The 19,777-nt window shown below is 48.5% G+C and overlaps 1 protein-coding gene across 1 annotated transcript; it reads right to left on the bottom strand.

Annotated features, from left to right (window-relative positions):
* Positions 1–842: 842 nt before the first annotated feature.
* LOC113990976 (lymphocyte antigen 6E-like) lies at positions 843–19,491 on the bottom strand. The gene is made up of 4 exons (XM_039389510.1): positions 19,453–19,491; positions 16,390–16,501; positions 2,247–2,366; positions 843–1,131 (listed from the first exon to the last, which is right to left on the bottom strand). Exons 1-4 carry the CDS (start codon positions 19,489–19,491, stop codon positions 974–976), a joined length of 429 nt encoding a protein of 142 aa, XP_039245444.1. The 3' UTR covers positions 843–973.
* Positions 19,492–19,777: the final 286 nt, after the last annotated feature.

The raw sequence follows: 19,777 nt of genomic DNA, 5'->3' as shown, positions 1-19,777 counted from the left end.
GCACGTGGTGGGATTCTTGGGGTTGGACTTGGATGATCCTCGTGGTTGCCTTCCAACTCAGGACATTCCACGATTCTGTGATTACTCTACAGTCGATTTTGGGGGGATGTCAGAGGGAAAGATAAATGAAGGGGTTTCTGGAAGACACAATTCCAAGTGGGAAGGCCGGGGCAGTGCTGGCCCGAGGTGAGGCCACTCGGCTCCAGCAACAGAAGGGCAACGTGGAGAAAGGGATTCCCAGGGATGTTGGAAGTGGAGGTGGGGCCAAAACCAAGCAGATGTTTGTGCAGATGTGCAGAGAAGCATCATTTTGAGAAGAAATGTGGCACCCGAGGCAGAGCCAAGAGGAAGAGGAGGGGTGTGGGTGACGTGTCTGCCTGTTCCTGGGGCTCTGGGGGTGTCACTGTGCCCAAGCTGGGGAGGGAGAGGATGGACAGAGCAGGGTGAGAGGTGCAAGGGGGGAGCTGTGACTCTCACCCATCACAGGCTCAGGCTCTTTCACCCAGGAAGCTTTTCCCCTTCCCTGGCAACAAACCCACGAGTTTGCACAGTTTCCCCTCTGAGCTGGTTGTTATTTTTGCCCCCTCCCCTCCCTCAGCCTGGAAGCTGCCGCTCCGTGGCTCCAGCTGCACCCAAAATAAGACAAAACTGCAGCAGAAACCCCTCTAGAGATGCAGGAGATGCAGAAGCAGCACCTCCCTGCCCCAGGTAGCAGGATAGAGCAGGGCCATTCCTCCAGGAAGCTGCTGAGGTGACAGAGCTGGGGTGTGAGAATCGAGTGAGAAGCCACAGGTCAGGAGGCAACACAGGGCAGGAGGTGCTGACCATAATATTTTATCTATTCCACAGCATGTTCCGTGGCCATGCCCTCCTGGGGGAATCTGGCCATGCTCTTCAGGCCTTCAGGAGCCCCCTTTCTTCCCTCAGCATGGAGCAGGTGAAGAAGGACACCGGGATGGGGCTCCCTGGCACCTCACTGCCGGGCCAGCCTGGGCCCCGGGCACGCACTCAGGTTGCACAGGAAGGTTTGGCAGCAGTAGGAGGTGTAGGAAGCCAGGCCCAGGCTGAAGTTGTGGTGTGGGCAGGTCTCAGAGCACTTCTTGGTGATCCTCTTCCACAGAGACAAAAAGCCTTGGCCGAGGGAGGGAGGGAGAGAGCGGGATCAGCGATGGGAGTTTAGGGAGTTCTCCTCCAGCTTTCACAGGAGGGAGATGGATTAATGGGTCCCACTGTCCCCCCATGAGACCCACCCCAGTCCCACCACAGCCCAACAATTGTTGCTGACCCCCACACAAGGCATTCAATGTCCTTGCTGGGCACTTCCCAATGTGAACCCTTGTGTCCAAGGTATAGGATGGGATCTGTGGATTCAGCCCTGGATTGGAAACACATTCCCAGGTTTCTCTGCCTGAAGGAAATAATTCTGTTCTCCTCTGTATCTGGCTTGTGTCAGAAATAGTGTGACCTGCAGGACCAGGGAAGGGATCCTTCCCCTCTCCTGGCGCTGGTGAGGCCACACCTCAAATCCTGGGATCAGTTTTGGGCGCCTCATGACAAAGATGAGGGGTCAGAGAGTGTCCAGAGAAGGGAACGGAGCTGGGGAAGGGGCTGGAGCAGCTGAGGGAGCTGGGGAGGCTCATCCTGGAGAAAAGGAGGCTCAGGGGGGACCTTTTTGCTCTCTCCAACTCCCTGACAGGAGGGGGGAGCCAGGGGAGGTCAGGCTCTGCTCCCAGGGAACAAGGGACAGTGCCCAGGGCACTGGTGGACTCACCATCCCTGAAAGTGTTCAAAAAATGTGTGGATTTGACATTTGAGGACACAGTTTAGTGGTGAACATGGTGGTGGTGCACTGACGGTTGGATTTGATGACCTTAGAGGTCTTTTCCAGCTTTAACAATTCCCTGATTCTCCATCTCTCTAGACCTTCTCATCCACCCCCACTACTCGTTTCTTTCCATCTCCTTGTCTAACCAAGGTTCAAATTTACTTATTCTTTCTCTGAAGGATCCTTCCCCTTCTCCCACTGTCCCCCTGCCTTTCCATGCAGGAATGAAACAAAGGACAATCTCAGTGTGATGGGGAGGAGCATTTCAAACCTTCAGCACTGCCAGGCTGGGCCACCAAGGACTCCACCTCCCAGTGACTCCTCAACCCATCCATCACCACAGGGCAACCATGACAAATCCAGCCCAAACCCCACATCCCATTCCCGAGTCCTCAGGAGGGGACACACAACCAGCACCTACCAATCCCTACAGAGGCCACGTTGGTCACACAGTACTCGTCCTTCTCCGAGCACTTCTCGGCCTTCAGGCAGCTCCAGTTGCTTTGTTCCCAGTTGCAGGTGTAGCAATACAGGGCATTGGCTGCAGGAGGGGACACAAGACATGGAAGATGGAGGAAAAAATCATCAGAAAATCAGGGAAGGGGTTGTCCCTCTGTATTCAACGCTGGTGAGGCCACACCTTGAATCCTGGAATCGGTTTTAGGCCCCTTGGGACAAGAAAGACATTGAGGGGCTGGAGCATGTCCAGGGAAGGGAATGGAGCTGGGGAAGGGGCTGGAGCAGCTGAGGGAGCTGGAGGGGCTCGTCCTGGAGAAAAGGAGGCTCAGGGGGGACCTTTTTGCTCTCTGCAACTCCCTGACAAGAGGGGGAGCTGGTCAGGCCCTGCTCCCAGGGAACAAGGGACAGGAGAGGAAACAATCTCAAGCTGCGCCAGGAGAGGTTCGGTTTGGGCATCAGGATGAATTTCTTCAAGGAAAGGGTTGTCAAACATTGGAAGGGGCTGCCCAGGGAGGTTTGGAGTCCCCATCCCTGGAGGTGTCCAAGGAAGGCCTGGACATGGCACTCAGTGCCCTGGGCTGGTGGACAAGGTGGGGATGGGTCACAGGTTGGACTTGATGACCTTGGAGGTCTTTTCCAACCTGAAGGATTTTGGGATTCTGTGAAATGCCACCAGCCCTGGCAGCAAAAATTATCACCTTCTTTTCACTGAGTCTCAAATGCATGAGGTGCAGGTCTGATGGGAGGGATGGAACTCAAAGACCCAACCCACTCTTCCATCCCCACACTGGAATATTTGCACCAACACGTGGGTCAGGGTCACACACCTGTGCACACACCCAAGTCCTGCCCTGCACTCCAAATAACACCCCAAAGGGCCAGGGGGCTCAAAATAACACAACAATCATAGAATCATGGCATGGTTTGGGTTGCAAGGGACCTGAAAGATCATCCAGTTTCAACCTGCCATGGGCAGGGACACCTTCCACTAGCCCGGGTCGCTCCAAGCCCCATCCAAGCTGGCCTTGGACACTTCCAGGGATGGGGCAGCCACAGCTTCCCTGGGCAACCTGTGCCAGGGCCTCCCCACCCTGCCAGGGAAGAATTCCTTCCCAATATCTAAACTAAATTTCCCTCCTTCAGTTTGATGGGCCGAGGACACTGAGTTTGATGTGATGCCTGGAGCGGGGAAGGGCAGGAACTGCTGGAGGATCTACAACAGTGTTCCAAGGCCTGGGGTCACCTTTCCTAGTTCTGGAGACTATTAGGCTGCAGCCTAATTAGGCAGAAAACCTAAGGCAGATGAAGAGAGTTAATTGGGACCTCCACAGCCTAAAGAAGTCAGGCTCCCATGCCCTCGTCCTTCGGTGGGACATCAATGCCCTCAAAAATACATCCAATACCTGGATTAAGGAAAAAAGAAGGTGAGGAGAAGGGCTTTTAACTCTTTGCTGGGAGAACTCAGCCCTAAAACACGTGCAATGTAACACTTCATTTTTCCTGCCTGGATTATCCAGCGTGGATTAGCCCAGTCTTCATTTTGGCACCGAGGACAAACTCTCTGTCTCCCAGGCCTTGTTAACGCTTGGAAATCTGTCAGAACCTCTATTCTGGTGAGTGAACAAAGCTAAATAGCAGAAAGGTATTCTTAGGCCACAATGAGACAGAAATAACTATTCCAAGGAATTCTTTCTCTGCACCAGACAACGTGGCAGAATTCCAAGCGCTGGCAAGCCCCATCCCTCTTTACAAAGCGAGGATAAGATTTAATTCTCTCTGGTTGCTGGATTGTCTGGTCTAGAGAGGACATAAGATCCCATTCCTTAAAAGGGCTTTGATTTAATTTACCACCACACTGTGAAATAAAATGAATCATCTACAGCACAAATAAGATGCAAAACCCAAATATCCCACCATAAAGCTGCTTAACCCATTCAGTTCATGACTTCTCCTTAACCCCCCAACTTTTTCCCGAAAATCTCTGAAATCAGGGAGCTTCCCGGGTCTCCGAGATGGGTAGGAAGAGCTGCACAAGGCCAGATGTTGTAGGTGTGGCCCTATCCAGCTGCTGCTTCCAGAGTGGGAACCAGCTGTTCAGAGTTGCTGTCGTGTCGTGTCGTCTTCATCAAGATTTAGAAACGACCACAATCTTGCACCGCCTCAACAGACAAACTCCCGGCAAAGTCTCTTAGAGGCAGAGCAGTGGCAACTGCCTCCTTTTTTTTTTTTTTTTCTTTGTTTCCATAAAAATCCCATTAAAAAATCCATAAAAAGCCTTGACAGGGAAATTTCCAGGCGGAAAATCCGCGTCTTCCGCCCGAGATGACGGATAATAAAACCCAAAGAGGAGCCCCATGTCCTTCAGCTGCTGCAACACAAGAGCTGAGGCTGAACCTCTCCCATGGATAGGAATGTCCCTGCCTCTAAACCACTCCAGGATATTTTATCCGGGAGCAAAGGGTGTCACCTCACCTGGAGCCGCGCAGAGGATCAAAGCCAGCACCGCAAGGAGAGAGCCCTTCATCTTCTCCCCGTCGTCTCCACAGCCCAGGAAAAACACCCTCACCTGGGGACAGGATATATATCTTCCCTGCCTTTGAGCTGGCTGATGATGAAGACAGCGATTTGGAAACAGTGGGCAGGGATCACGAGCTGGGTGAGAGGCCAGGAATGCACGTGGGTTGTTTTCTCACCTCCGGGCTGAGAGGAGTGAAAGCCCCACGGGAATTCGCCCCATTTGTTGGATTTAATGCTTTAATTTACCCTTGGTCAGGCTGGAAGTCCTGCTGGTGCACTGAGTGGGGCTTTTGTTCTGCTCAGCTCCATCTGATCTGTGGTTGGAGAGTTCAGTGAAGGCAAACACTCAAAGGAAAAGGGCATAAATTAAGGGCTTCGTCCCCGTGGATTAATGCCAAGGGCATTTCCAGGGTTTAGACCTGGAGAAGTCTCAATATCTACAGTCAGGTTAAACCCATTTTAGATTATTACCCACTTATGGTGACAACCTAAACAAGAAATGTCTTACAATGCCTTCTTTGCCTCTAAAAGCTGCTGGTTACCTACAAAGTCCTAAATTATAGAATCACAGGATGGGTTGGAAGAGACATTGAAGACCATCTTGTTTCACCCCTCTGCCGTGGGCAGGGACACCCTCCATTAGACCACCTCAAATCCCCACCCAACCTGGCCTTGAACACTTCCAGCAAGGGTTCAAAATATCTTTGTGCCCCTTCTCTACACGGAGCATCCAATTCCAAGCCCTGCCAGATCCCAGCCAGACCTGATGTTCTCAGCCTTGAGGATTTCTCTGCAGGATTATGGTTTAGGTGGAGCTGGAGCTGAGAACTTCACCCCTTCCAGGGCTTCCCTTTGCCTGCCTGTCCCACTTCTGCTTCCAAGGAAAGAGTTCCCAGAAGGTTTAGTGCTGGATATCAGATTCATCTCCGTGAATCACCAACTCATCAAGCCACCGAGGAGCAGGGAGGGTGAAGCAGGAGGAGCCCCTTGGAGAGAAGCCACTTGTGCAATCAGGTGTCTGCTCATCCCTTTTGTCCTCCACCCTGCAAGGAAAGGGAACAGAGACCCACTGCAACTCCCAGCCTGGCATTTAGAAGATGGAGAAGCAGAAGGAGAAGAGGCAGAGGCTCCAAAAACAGGTGGAAGAAAGATTAGATGGACGAGGGTGAGGGTTAAATGATTGGGGGCCAACATTAGTCTCTTGTCAGGAGATAAATCAGATGAGCAAGAGCCCCTCAAGGAGCTCATCCAAGGTATTTAGAACATCTATGGGATCAATCATTGCCCATCGCAGTGAAGGCATGGCCAGAGGAAGTTCAAGGAGACACCAAACCCAGAGCAGATTCCTCTTCAAGGAGAAAAACACGTGGAAGAAGGATTAGATGGATGAGGTGAGGGTTTAATGATTGGGACCAACATTGGTTTCTTGGCAGGAGATAAATCAGAGGAGCAAGAATTCCTCAAGGAGGGATGATGCTCATCCAAAACATTTGGAACATCTGGTGGGACCAATCATTGCAACTCCCAGACTGGGATTTAGAAGATGGAGAAGCAGAAGGAGAAAAGGGAGAGGCTCCAAAAACATGTGGAAGATTAGATGGGTTGAGCTGAGGGTTAAATATTTGGGGGCCAACATCAGTGTCTTGGCAGGAGATAGATGAACAAGAGTTCCTCAAGGAGGGGTGATGCTCATCCAAGGCTTTAGAGCATCTATGGGATCAATCATTGCCCATCGCAGTGAAGGCATGGCCAGAGGAAGTTCAAGGAGACACCAAACCCAGAGCAGATTCCTCTTCAAGGAGAAAAACACGTGGAAGAAGGATTAGATGGATGAGGTGAGGGTTTAATGATTGGGACCAACATTGGTTTCTTGGCAGGAGATAACTCAGAGGAGCAAGAATTCCTCAAGGAGGGATGATGCTCATCCAAAACATTTGGAACATCTGGTGGGACCAATCATTGCAACTCCCAGACTGGGATTTAGAAGATGGAGAAGCAGAAGAAGAAGAGAGAGAGGCTCCAAAAACATGTGGAAGATTAGATGGGTTGAGCTGAGGGTTAAATATTTGGGGGCCAACATCAGTGTCTTGGCAGGAGATAGATGAACAAGAGCTCCTCAAGGAGGGTGATGCTCATCCAAGGCTTTAGAACATCTATGGGATCAATCATTGCCCATCGCAGTGAAGGCATGGCCAGAGGAAGTTCAAGGAGACACCAAACCCAGAGCAGATTCCTCTTCAAGGAGAAAAACACGTGGAAGAAGGATTAGATGGATGAGGTGAGGGTTTAATGATTGGGGGCAACATTGGTTTCTTGTCAGGAGGTAAATCAGAGGAGCAAGAATTCCTCAAGGAGGGATGATGCTCATCCAAAACATTTGGACCAATCATTGCAACTCCCAGCCTGGGATTTAGAAGATGGAGAAGCAGAAGGAGAAAAGGGAGAGGCTCCACAAACATGTGGAAGATTAGATGGATGAGCTGAGGGTTAAATATTTGGGGGCCAGCATCAGTGTCTTGGCAGGAGATAAATCAGATGAACAAGAGCTCCTCAAGGAGGGGTGATGCTCATCCAAGGTATTTAGACCATCTGGTGGGACCAGCCACTGCCCATCACAGTGAAGGCATGGCCAGAGGAAGTTCAAGGAGACCCCAAACCTCAGAGCAGCTTCTTTTTCAAGGGGGAAAAAAAAAAGTGGGGGGTTATTGCACTGAGCATTTTTTGGGGTGGATTCGCAGCTATTTTTGAGGTTTCTGCCCCTGATGTTGAACCACCAGCTCTGCTGACGTCAAACAGGATCAACAGGATGGTGAAGTCAGCCCTGATAACCCCAAGAGCTCCAACCATTCCTCTCCGATGGCCAGACACGTGGGTGTGGGGAGGAGAAGCCACAGTGCTTGCCCAAGAGATGGAATGCTGCCAGGCTCAGGGCCGGAATGCCAGTGGGAATAGGGAGGGAATGCCAATGGGAATGCCAGGGGAGGTGTGTCACTGCTCCCAGATGTCACAAGGCAGTGACCCAAGAGCAGGACCTGTTCCAGGGAATTCATCTTGCAGGGATGAGTCTGGAAGTCAGCCTGGGAAGTCAAGGCTCCGTGTCCTGCGGAGGTGGGAGCACCCTGGAAAAGCTCTGTGCTGATAAAGCAGGGTTTGATCTGGTTTGATCTAAATTTGACTGGTTTTTGACAGGAAAAATGGAAAAATAATTGTGTTACTCTTCAGGAGTGGTTGTGGACGACTCATCCATGCAAGTGTCCAAGGCCAGCTTGGATGGGGCTTGGAGCAACCTGGGATAGTGGAAGGTGTCCCTGCCCATGGCAGGGGGTGGATGGGGCTTGGAGCAACCTGGGATAGTGGAAGGTGTCCCTGCCCATGGCAGGGGGTGGAACGGGATGATCCCGAAGTTCCCTTGCAGTTAAATCCTTTCTGTGATTAACAAGGTTTGTTCCCTCGATTCCAAGGACTGGTGGCACAAACACATCCCGGAGAGGAATGATCAGCTCCAGGGATTCAGATCTGCTCCTCAGGGAGCCCTCAGCAGGGCCGTGGGAGGTGCTCCAGCACGGCTCTGCTGGCAGGAGGGGTTGGATGGACAAGTGGGATGGTGGACAAAGGTCCAAAATTGGCCACTTGGCATTTTAGGGGTTATGGAGCCGTAAATTTGGGATAGTTAATTGGGAAGGTCCCATCCCAGGCTCGGGTATGTGTGAGGCAGGTGGGAGGGTGGCAGTGCCATGGCTGGAATTTCCTCGGAGGCACACGGGACACTGAGGGGGGTGGTGTCACCTCGGGTGGCACAACTGGAGCGTGGAAGGCAGTGCCTGGCTGGGAAAGGGCAGGGAGCTGGAAAAATGTGTGCCAGGATCTGGGATAACGGGGCAGAAACGAGGCTGGAAATGAAATATATCCAATATAAATAAATATATATGTGCAAGATATAAATATAAATTATATATATATAGTGTAATTATAAATATGTCCAATGAGATGGAAATTAAATATATCTAATATAAATAAATATATATCCAATATATAAGTATTAATTATATATAATATATGTAATATATATATTATATATATATTATATATATATTAATATATATAATTGTAAATAGGAATCTATCCAATGAGCTGGAAATTAAATATGTCCAATATAAATAAATATATGTGTGGAATATATAAATATAAATAATATATATAATATGTATTATATAATTGTAAATAGGAATCTATCCAATGAGCTGGAAATTAAATATATCCAATATAGATAAATATATATCCAACATAAAAATATTAATTATATATAATATATTATATATATAAATATATATATATATAATCTGTATTATATAATTGCAAATAGGATCTCTATCCAGTGAGCTGGAAATTAAATATATCCAATATAAATAAATATACGTGTGGAATATATAAATATAAATTATATATACAATATGTATTATATAATTGTTAATATAAATCTACTCAATGAGCTGGAAATTAACTATATCTAATATAGATAAATATATATTCAATATATAAATATAAATTATATATATGAAATATATTATATAATTGTAAATATAACTATATCCAATGAGCTGGAAATTAAATATATCCAGTATAAATAAATATCCTTCCAATATATAGGTTATATAATATATCCTATATCATTATAATTAAAAATGTAAATATGCATATATCATTTGACCTGGAAGTTAAATATATCTAATACATAAATATAAATTATATATTATATATATTATATAATTATAATAATAAATATATCTAATGAGCTGGAAATTAAATATATCCAATATAAATATATATATATACACCCAATATATAAATATACATTATATAATATACATTATATCATAAATCATTATAAATATAAAAAATATATCCAATGAGCATCAAGGAAGGACAGGAACATCCGGGCTTGGGCTCATGGGATCTCTTCCTCTTCTTTTGGGATTTCTCCCTTTTCTTTTGGGACCTCTCCCTTTTCTTTGCCCTGATGTTTTTAACTACTGGGCTTCCCTGTGGTCACCTCACTTAGGTGACATCTCAGAAGGTTCCCACATAACTCCATCTCTCCCAATCCACGTGTCCCTGTTCCCTACCCGATTTCCACCGCACCAGGAGCTGCAGGATGGAATTGGTTCCACCATGTCACCACCAGGGATTTTCCAGCCCTAAATAAAACCCTTTGGAACAACTGCAGAATTTAACCCTGTCTGGGTCATTTTGGGCAGGTTTGGTGGGAGGAAGAGGCTGAGCCAACACAGAACCCTCCCCCTTCTCCTGCTTCTCCCATTTTTCGGCAGGGAAAACACTTTGGAGCACTCCAGGGAGGAGAAGAGGTGGCTCTGTGTGTTGAGCAGCTCCTGGGGGAGTTCAAGCTCCAGCTTTTCCCTTCCTTGGGTCCAGACAGTGGATGAAGGATGATTTTTTCCTTCTTTTTCTCCATCTTTCCCCTTTGCTGCAGGGATTTACCACAACACAAGTCTCGTTCTTCATATCCTTCACGGTTGTCACCTCCCCAAAATCAGGACAGCATAGTGAGGTGTCACCCCCACCCCTCTGCCACAGATCTGTCACCTCAGACCCTCACAGGTGTCCCACGCTCAGCTGTCGGGAAGCCAAGAGGAATTTGGAGCTGATCCCACCCCTGGATTTGCTGCAAACTAACCCAGTTTTCGACCCTTTCCACGTCAAATCATCAAAGAACTCGGTCCCTGGGGCTACTCCTGCCGATCTCCCACACATTCCCCATTCCAGGTGCTTCCCGTGGGAGTCATAGAATCATAGAATCAGCTGGGTTGGAAGGGACCTCCGAGATCATCAAGTCCAACCCTTGATCCAACACCGCTGCGGTTCCCAGACCATGGCACTGATGCCACATCCAGTCTTATCTTAAAAACCTCCAGGGACGGAGAATCCACCCCCTCCCTGGGCAGCCCATTCCAATGGCTGATTATCCTCTCTGGAAAGAAATTCTTTCTAATATCCAACCTAAACCTCCCCTGGCACAGCTTAAGACTGAGCCCTCTTGTCTTGCTGATTGTTGCCTGGGAAAAGAGACCAACCCCCACCTGGCTACAACCTCTTTTCAGGGAGTTGCAGAGAGTGAGGAGGTCTCCTCTGAGCCTCCTCTTCTCCAGGCTGAACAGTCCCAGCTCCCTCAGCCTCTCCTCATGGGAATTGTGCTCCAGACCCTTCCCCAGCCTCGTTGCTCTTCTCTGCACCTGCTCCAGGACCTCCATGTCCTTCCTGAGCTGAGGGCCCAGAGCTGGACACAGCACTCCAGGGGAGGCCTCACCAGCACTGAGTCCAGGGGAAGAATCACTTCCTTGGACCTGTTGGCCACACTCTTCCTGATTCAGGCCAGGATCCATTGGCCTTCTTGCCCACCTGGGCACACTCTGGCTCCTGTTCAGCTTCCTGCCCATCCCAAATCCCAGCTCCCTTCCTGCCTGGCTGCTCTCCAGCCACTCTGTCCCAGCCCGTGGAGCTGCCAGGGGTTGTTGTGGCCAAAGTGCAGGACCCGGCCCTTGGCCTTGTTGAACCTCATCCCATTGGAATCAACTCAACTCTCCAACCTATCCAGGTCCCTCTGCAGAGCCCTCCTGCCTTCCAGCAGATCAACACTCCTCCCCAGCTTGGTGTCATCTGCAAATTTGCTGATGGTTCACTTGATCCCCTCATCTAAATCACCAATAAAGACATTAAACAGGACTGGGCCCAGCACTGATCCCTGGGGACACCACTGGTGACCGGATCCCAACTGGATGCAGCTCCATCCCCACCACTCTCTGGGCCCAGCCCTCCAGCCAGTTCCTAACCCAGCACAGGGTGCCCCTGTGGGGAAGAGATGCTCCAGGTCAGGATCCAAGCATGGGCCAGATCACACCAAGGTGTTGAAATCCTCCTGGGAACCTGCCCTTTGGCTTCCTCTTTTCAAGCAGAGCAGGGAAATGGTGCCCCAGGGCCATCCCAGACCTCTGGTTAGGAGGATTCCCTGATTTCAGGGTGTCTCTGGAACTCCTGGATTGCCCAAATCCTGGCTGGGTCTGGATTAAGTCAGCTAAAAGATTATACCTGTAATCATACATTAATAGGTGTATCCAAGTGGTGAGAAGCTCCAGAGGATGTCACCACATCCAGAGGATGTTTCCAGCTGCCCTGGGGCTGGAATGACACCACAGAGGATCTCTCCTGGAGCCAGTTATGTCCATATCCATAACACATGGAAAATCCATGCCCAGCCCCACAACTGCCCACACTGTTTCATTCTTCACACTCTTTTGACCTGACTGTCCCTGAAAGTCCCATCTCTGCTTTCCAGTCGGGATTTTGGATTCCTCCTTCTTATTTTAGAGGGAGAGAAATCCTTTCCTGGAGAGTCACCAGTTGACTCCACGGCCAGGAAGTGTCCCAGGGTGTTTTGTTCCCTGATTTTCCTTCCCCGTGATCTTATCAAGACCAAACTAGAACAATACCATTAGGAATCCAAACGCATTATTTTTCCAGGCTTTTTTTGTCTCCTATAAAGTTTCAGGAATCTCTGCCTGCCTGAAACACTGAGGGACACATTCAGATCTAGGGCTGGATTGGATCCTCCTCCTACAAATTCACCTCAATTTGTATTTCCATGAACAACCTGTTCCAAACCCTGCTGTGAGTCAGCTCTCCATAAAAAAAAAAAAAAAAAAAAAAAAGAGAATAAATAACAAACATCTTGGAATTATTTTATCTGGATGCTGAGGGAATGTTAGGATGAGACACTGGGAAGAAATTCTTCCCTGGGAGGGTGGTGAAGTGCTGGAATAGAAATCCCAGAGAAGCTGTGGCTGCTCCATCCCTGGAAGTGTCCAAGGCCAGATTGGAGCATTCTGGGATAGTGGAAGGTTATATATTCAATATAAATAAATATGTGTATATATATCCAATACAGAAGTATAAATTATGTATTATATATATTATATAATTATAAATATATCCAGTGAGCTGGAAATTAAATATATCCAATATAAATATATATATACCTCCAATACATAAATATAAATGATATATAACATATATTACATAAATATAAATACATCCAGTGAGCTGGAAATTAAATATATCCCGTGGCAGAGGGTTGGAATTCCATGATCTTTAGGATCCCTTCCAACCCAAACCATTCTGTGATGCTGGGAAAAGCACAAAGGTTGTCCAGGGAGCTCCTCACACCTTTTCACAGAGAGAAAAACTTATTTATCTCATTTTCTTCTCAGCTTTCCCTCACCCTTGGGAATTCCAGCTCTTGGGTGTCAGTGCTGAGGATCATTTTCAAGCCCATCATGGGAGAGACGATTCCAGAACCCAAAGCACATAAAAAAGGGTAAACCTGGAAAATTAGGGTTCTGATGGAAGCAAAATGGATGAGAGGACTCCAATTGTGTTTATGAATTTTGTCTCTTTTTTTTTTAATGCTTTTTTAACTGATTTTTTTAACTGATTTTTTTAACTGATTTTTTTAACTGATTTTTTTAACTGATTTTTTTAACTGATTTTTTTAACTGATTCTTAACTGATTTTTTAACTGATTTTAACTGATTTTTAACTGATTTTTTAACTGATTTTTTAACTGATTTTTTACTGATTTTAACTGATTTTTTAACTGATTTTAACTGATTTTAACTGATTATTTAACTGATTTTAACTGCTCTGCAGCCCTTTGTTACATCTCAATTTACCCCAGGCCGTGATTTTCCATGTGTCAGGCGCTCCTTTTTTCCCTGTTTATTATCCCTAAACCCAGCCCAGTTCAGCTCCAGCTCTTCAATTCTTCAGCTGAGTGAACAATTTCCAGCCAAGGGACCTCCAGTTCCATCCCAAGCCCCATCCCATCACCCCATCCCTCCCTCCTCTCCACATCCCACATCTCCACTCCACTCCTCTTCTCTCTGTCCTTGGGTCAGAGTGACAAATATCTCATTTTGCAGGGAATTATAGCTTGGTTTTTGCTATTTCTATAAATCTACGGCCCCTCAACACAAAGATGCCCAAAAGTCCAGCAGATGAGCCAGAAACACTCGGTTAATTTGAAAAATTGCTCTTCCCACTCAGCCAAGATTAAAAAAATAAACCCTCAGGCAGCTCAAGAGGAGCTCAGTCAGAGCCAGTCCAACCAGGCTCAATCCAGAGGTTTTACAAACTTGGGAGAAAGCTGAGAGTCCATCAAAATCCCAGGATGATTTGGAAGGGACCTTAAAAACCATCTCATTCCATGGGCAGGAATACCTCCTGCTATCCCAGGTTACTCCAACCTGGCCTTGGACACTTCCAGGGATGGGGCAGCCACAGCTTCTCTGGGAATTCCATTCCAGACCCTCCCCACCCTCCCAACCAAGAATTCCTTCCCAATATCCCGTCTAACCCTCTGGCAGTGGGAAGCCATTCCCTGTGTCCTGTCCCTCCATCCCTTGTCCCAAATCCCTCTCCAGCTCTCCTGGAGCCCCTTTAGGCCCTTGGAAGGAGCTCTCAGGTCTCCCTGGAGCCTTCTCTTCTCCAGGTTGGACATTCCCAGCTCTCCCAGCCTGGCTCCAGAGCAGAGGGGCTCCAGCCTTTGGAGCATCTCCGTGGCCTCCTCTGGACCTGCTCCAGCAGCTCCACATCCTTCTTATTCTGGGAAACCCCAGAGCTGGATCCTGTGCTACAAATGGGATTTTTGGGAAAAAGAATTACCCCGAAGACAACATCCAATTAAAGCAGCACAGGATAAAAAACAACCCTGTCTTGGACTTTCAAAAAGGAAAAACTGGACCAAGCTCTTCCCTGTTCTATTTTTGGAATTAAATCTCTCGGTTTTGTCACTTTTGTGTTGTTATTTTGTTTTTCCCCCAGCACACAGGAAGGGACTCCGAGGATGACCCAGCACAGCCCTTGTGGAAGTTCTTTGAAAGGTGATAATAGAAAGAAAAATAATAAAGAAGAAGGAAATAAAAGGAAAATGGAACTAAATCATGGCTGTGTGATTCAGTATAGGATCCCACGGGAGAAGGAGGAGAAGGCCAATTAAAAAAAACAGGATTCTGAAAAGTTCCTGGGCAAGGAAGAGTGGTCAGAACTTCTGGGTCCAGTTCACATCCCCTCACCTCCTTCAAATCCCCCCTCAGCCCCTTCAAATGTCTCCTCATCCCTTCAAATGTCACCTCACCCCCCTCAAATGTCCCCTCACTCCCTTCAAATGTCCCCTCACCCCCCTCAAATCTCCCCCCCAGCACCAGATTTTCTTCTTCAGGGCACCTGAGTTCCTGCCAGGCCTGGTTTTGTCAGAAATCCTTCTGAATAAAGAACTGGAGACAATGTGGGATTCAAGGATGCTCAGGAGAGGGGTGGAAGGGGAGATTTAACCCCTCCAGGTCCTCCCTCCAACCCAAGTGGTGCTTCCAGCACCAGGAATGAACTGTGGGAAGTCGGGATCTGTTCCTGCCTGGGGGACCCCCAAGGATGAACCAGGAGCACTAATTAAAGCTGTTGGAGGTAATTACCACCCCATTCCGGCCCACTTGGGCAAACCAAGCCTTGAGGGGTTAAAGAGTCCACTTAAAGCTTGAGAAATAGGTGGGAGAGATGACACAGAACAGCTTTAAAACCCAAACAAAAACCCCAAATCCATGAGCTCATTCGGCTCTAAGTGACCTCTGGGGTAGGAGGAGAGACTTCCTTGTCTCTCCCACCTTGGCAGGAAAAGCTCCTGCCCTGTTGGCAAGGGAGGGGCACCCCAAGTGCCACCACCCAGCTGGAATCACGGCATTTTTTTTGGGAAGGCATCAGCTGTCTGCCTCCTGCAGCACGGGGCAATCCCTGGGAACCTCTGGAAGCTCCGCAGGGAGCTCACATCACATGGAAGAGGAATTCTTTGCACCCACAGATCACTAGGACAGAGGGAATGGCTTCCCACTGCCAGAGGGCAGGGTTAGGTGGGATATAGGGAAGGAATTTTTGGCTGGGAGGGTGGGGAGGGGCTGGGATGGAATTCCCAAAGAAGCTGTGGCTGCCCCATCCCTGGAAGTGTCCAAGGCCAGGCTGGAGCAACCTGGGCTAGTGGAAGGTGTCCCTGCCCATGGCAGGGGGTTGGAAGACAATGATTTTTCAGCTCCCTTCCAACCCAAACCATTCTATGATTCCATGATCCCTCTCTTTCCAGGCTCATGGCAGCTGGGAGAGCAACTTATCCAAAGGCTTCTTTCTCAGCCAAGCTAATCAATCATAACTGCAGCTTAATCCAGACCCGGATTAAGAATATTAACTAAGTAATTTATTGGGATTTCTCATGTCCCAGCTTGCAGAGGCTCAGGATTAAGGCCTGGAGAAGCCATTCTTGGAGCCTGAGACAAGCTCAGCCAAGCCCTTCTTGAGTCTTTATTTTGATTTAAATAATCATTGGACAAAAACATCCCTGTTAGGGCTAAAAAAGCAACTTTAGGAAGAGCCAGGCTGTGTGTTATCCTCTCATTCCCAGTGGGATACCCTGGATGTGCAGCCACCTCCTTCCTGAGCCCACAGCAAGTGTCAGTTCTCCTTCACAGGGCACAAACCTGATATCCTGGAGTTGGATCCTTCCTTGGAAGCCTTTCCCCTGCCCCTCCTTAGCCAGTCCTTGGGTTTATCCCAGGGATCCAATTTCTCCCGGGTTAATTGTTTGCTTCCCTGGGATCACCGGCAGAGCTGCACTTCCAGGCACGTGGCACAGGGGGACGTCTCTCCAATTTGGGTTTGTTTTACATCAGGCTGATCTTGGCTGAGGGACAAAATAAACGCAGGGAGCTCCTTAAACACATATTTTATCGATGCCAAACCACAGACACGCTCCTGTCTGCCTCTAAAACATGTTGGGAAAGGAAATTCATGAGTTCAGAGACAGACTCTGAACCACAGCAGTGACAACTCAAATGTTTTCTCATCCCTTTCCTCTCAGACCGATAAAAAACATCCCACTTGGAAGTTTCTGGTCCATTTTTCCCCTATTATTTTTTCTTTTTTTTTCATTTTTTTGTGACATCAGACCCTTCTGGGAAGAAGGCAAGAGGAGAAAGAACCCTCTGGAAAGCCTTCCCCTTGCTCTCCCTCAAACCCTCACGGGGCTTTTCCCACCTCTCAGCGTCTGCCAGATCCCACTGGTTTGTTTTCCAACCCTCCCTTCCCCAGGGAGCAGATCCAGCAGGAGGAGTTGTCATCCCACCCACTCCTCTCTCGGCACCAGCTGGGATGAATCAGCCAAAAACTCGTCTCTCTGCAGCTCCTCCGTAGGAAGAACCCATCCCTGAGCAGATGAAAGAGCCCACGACTGTCCTTCCCCCAAGGAACCCTCAATTCCAGCATGGGAAGAGCAATAACCTGGAATAATCAGCCTCCCCGGGAACCCAGGCTGGAATTCTGTAGGGATGAGCCTCCACCTGAGCTCACCAATGAAATTCTAAGACCTAAAACCACCTTCTATCCCTCAAAAAACCCCTCAATTCCAGCATAGGAAGAGCAGGAACCTGGGATAATCAGCCCCCCTGGGAACCCAGGCTGGAATCCTGGAGGGATAAGCCTCCACCTGAGCTCACCAAGACCTAAATCCCCCTGGTATCCCTAAAAAAAACACCTCAATTCCAGCATGGGAAGAGCAGGAACCTGGAATACTCCCAGCAGCGCAGCCCTCCAAGAATCCAAGCTGGAATGTGGCAGGGATGAGCTCACTGATGAAGTTCTAAGACCTAAAACCACCTGGTATCCCTCAAAAAACACCTCAATTCCAGCATGGGAACAGCGGGAACCTGGAATACTCAGCCTCCTGAGAACCCAGGCTGGGATCCTGCAGGGATGAGTCTCCCCTTGAGCTCACGAAGACCAAAAACCACCTGGTATCCCTCAAAAAAACCCCTCAATTCCAGCCTGGGAATAGCAAGACCCTGGAATAATCAGCCCCTTGGGAACCCAGGTTGGAATACTGTAGGGATGAGCCTCCACCTGAGCTCTCCAAGACCTAAAACCATCTGGTATCTCTCAAAAAAACCCCTCAATTCCCAATGGAGGGATTTAAAAGGCTTGGAAAAGCAGCACTTGGGGACTTGGTGTGATGGTGAACACGGCAGGGAAAGGTTGGATTGGAGGAACTTAAAGGTGTTTTCCAAGCTAAAGAATTCCACGACTCAGATCATCCCCAGGGAATGGTGTTTCCAAGGCCAGGCTATGGAAAGTGGCTCTGGGAAAAAGGATGCACAATTTTCATCCTTGAGGATCATGTGTTGCCCCCACAGCATTCCCAGGAAAGAGCACCATGTGGGAAATTTCCCACTGTCCACGGCTCTGTCCCGGGGATTTATGTTCCCGTGGCTCCAGGATGCTTATGGAGAAGCACCAGGAAGGGATTGAGCCCCTCTGGAGCCTCCAGCTGCTCAAAGAACTTCTATGGGGAGAGACTTTGGACACCCTCAAACCATCCTTATATCGGGGCACCAGAGCTGGAGTTCTGCATCCAGCTCTGGGATCATCAGCACAAGGATCTGGAGCTGCTGGAGCAGGTCCAGAGGAGGCCACGGAGATGCTCCAAGGGCTGGAGCCCCTCTGCTCTGGAGCCAGGCTGGGAGAGCTGGGAATGTTCACTTAGAGAAGAGAAGGCTCCAGGGAGACCTGAGAGTCCCTTGCAGGGCCTAAAGGGGCTCCAGGAGAGCTGGAGAGGGACTTGGGACAAGGGATGGAGGGACAGGACACAGGGAATGGCTTCCCAGGGTTAAACTGGGAGTCAACAAATAACCCTCTCCCCTGGGAGAGGGATCCTGCTCTCAGGGGTGTGTGGTGAGGACACCATCCTGCTCCTGAGCAGCTCTTCTCTCACATGATGTTCTAGAGACCTTTTTTCCTGTAGGAAATTCTAAAAAAAGAATTAATAAATCTACTGGTTGGGTGGGAACATCCACAGTGATACGGAGACATCCCCAGTGCTCATCCCACTGCATCTTGCTCCTCTTTTTCCTGCTCCTGGGAGACAGGAGCACTGGTTTTGTGGGGACTTAACAGGAATTATGTCCTTATTTTAGAGAATCACAGAATGGTTTGGATTGAAAGGAACCTTAAAGCTCATCCAGTTCCAAACCCCTGTTATAGGCAGGGACACCTTCCACTGCCCCAGGCTGCTCCAAGTCCTGTCTAACCTGAACAATTCCAGGGATGGGGCAGCCACAGCTTCTCTAAGCATCCATCTGGGATGGAATAAAAACTTTCCATCCCGCTTCATGACAAATATTCAGTTTAACCTCTTTGAAAAGCCAGAAAGCACTTCAAGGTGGGCAGAAAACCATCTCCCATCCACTGGGACCGAACTGGTTCCTTGTGTCTCAGAGCTCCCGACCCCAACACAGGGCTCAAGGAACATCATCTCAGCAGAACCACACCCTTGACAAACTCCAAAAATCCTCAAGTCACTGATTCCCAGAAAAAAAAACACTCCTAGTTTTAAAGAAATGCATTTAAAACCCCAAATTCCCAACCAAAACAGTGACAGCTTAAACACAAGAACACGTGGGAAGCACCAGGAGCTTTGCACTGGAGCAACCTGAACATCAGCCCTGAGGTGCCAGAAGGCTTTTGCTGCCAATCCAACAGCTTGTTCACACCTGGGAGGTGCTGGGATGTGGGAATGTTGCCAGGGACATGCTGGGATCACTTTTTTTTTAGGTCTAAAACCAGCTAATTAGGTGAAAAGCAGCACGAGCGGTCGGTGCCGTCGGTCCCTGCAGCAGTTGGAATGTCATCCCAACACAGGAAGAGCTCCAGGAAGGTTGGTACCACCTCCTCCAGCACACTCAAGAGTCTGGCCCAGCATCATCTTTCCTTACTGCCTGTTTTCTAGGAAATGACCCATTCCCTAAATCCGTGCCCGGGCAGTTTACGTTTGTGCCCCAGAGAAACTGAGACAGAGCCAACTGAAGGAATTTGGGA

This window comes from Pipra filicauda, unplaced genomic scaffold (genome assembly GCF_003945595.2).
Source record: "Pipra filicauda isolate LSUMZ 115617 unplaced genomic scaffold, ASM394559v2 scaffold734_size124207_pilon, whole genome shotgun sequence".
NCBI classification, from domain to species: domain Eukaryota; kingdom Metazoa; phylum Chordata; class Aves; order Passeriformes; family Pipridae; genus Pipra; species Pipra filicauda.
This window is presented reverse-complemented; position numbering and strand designations above follow the sequence as displayed.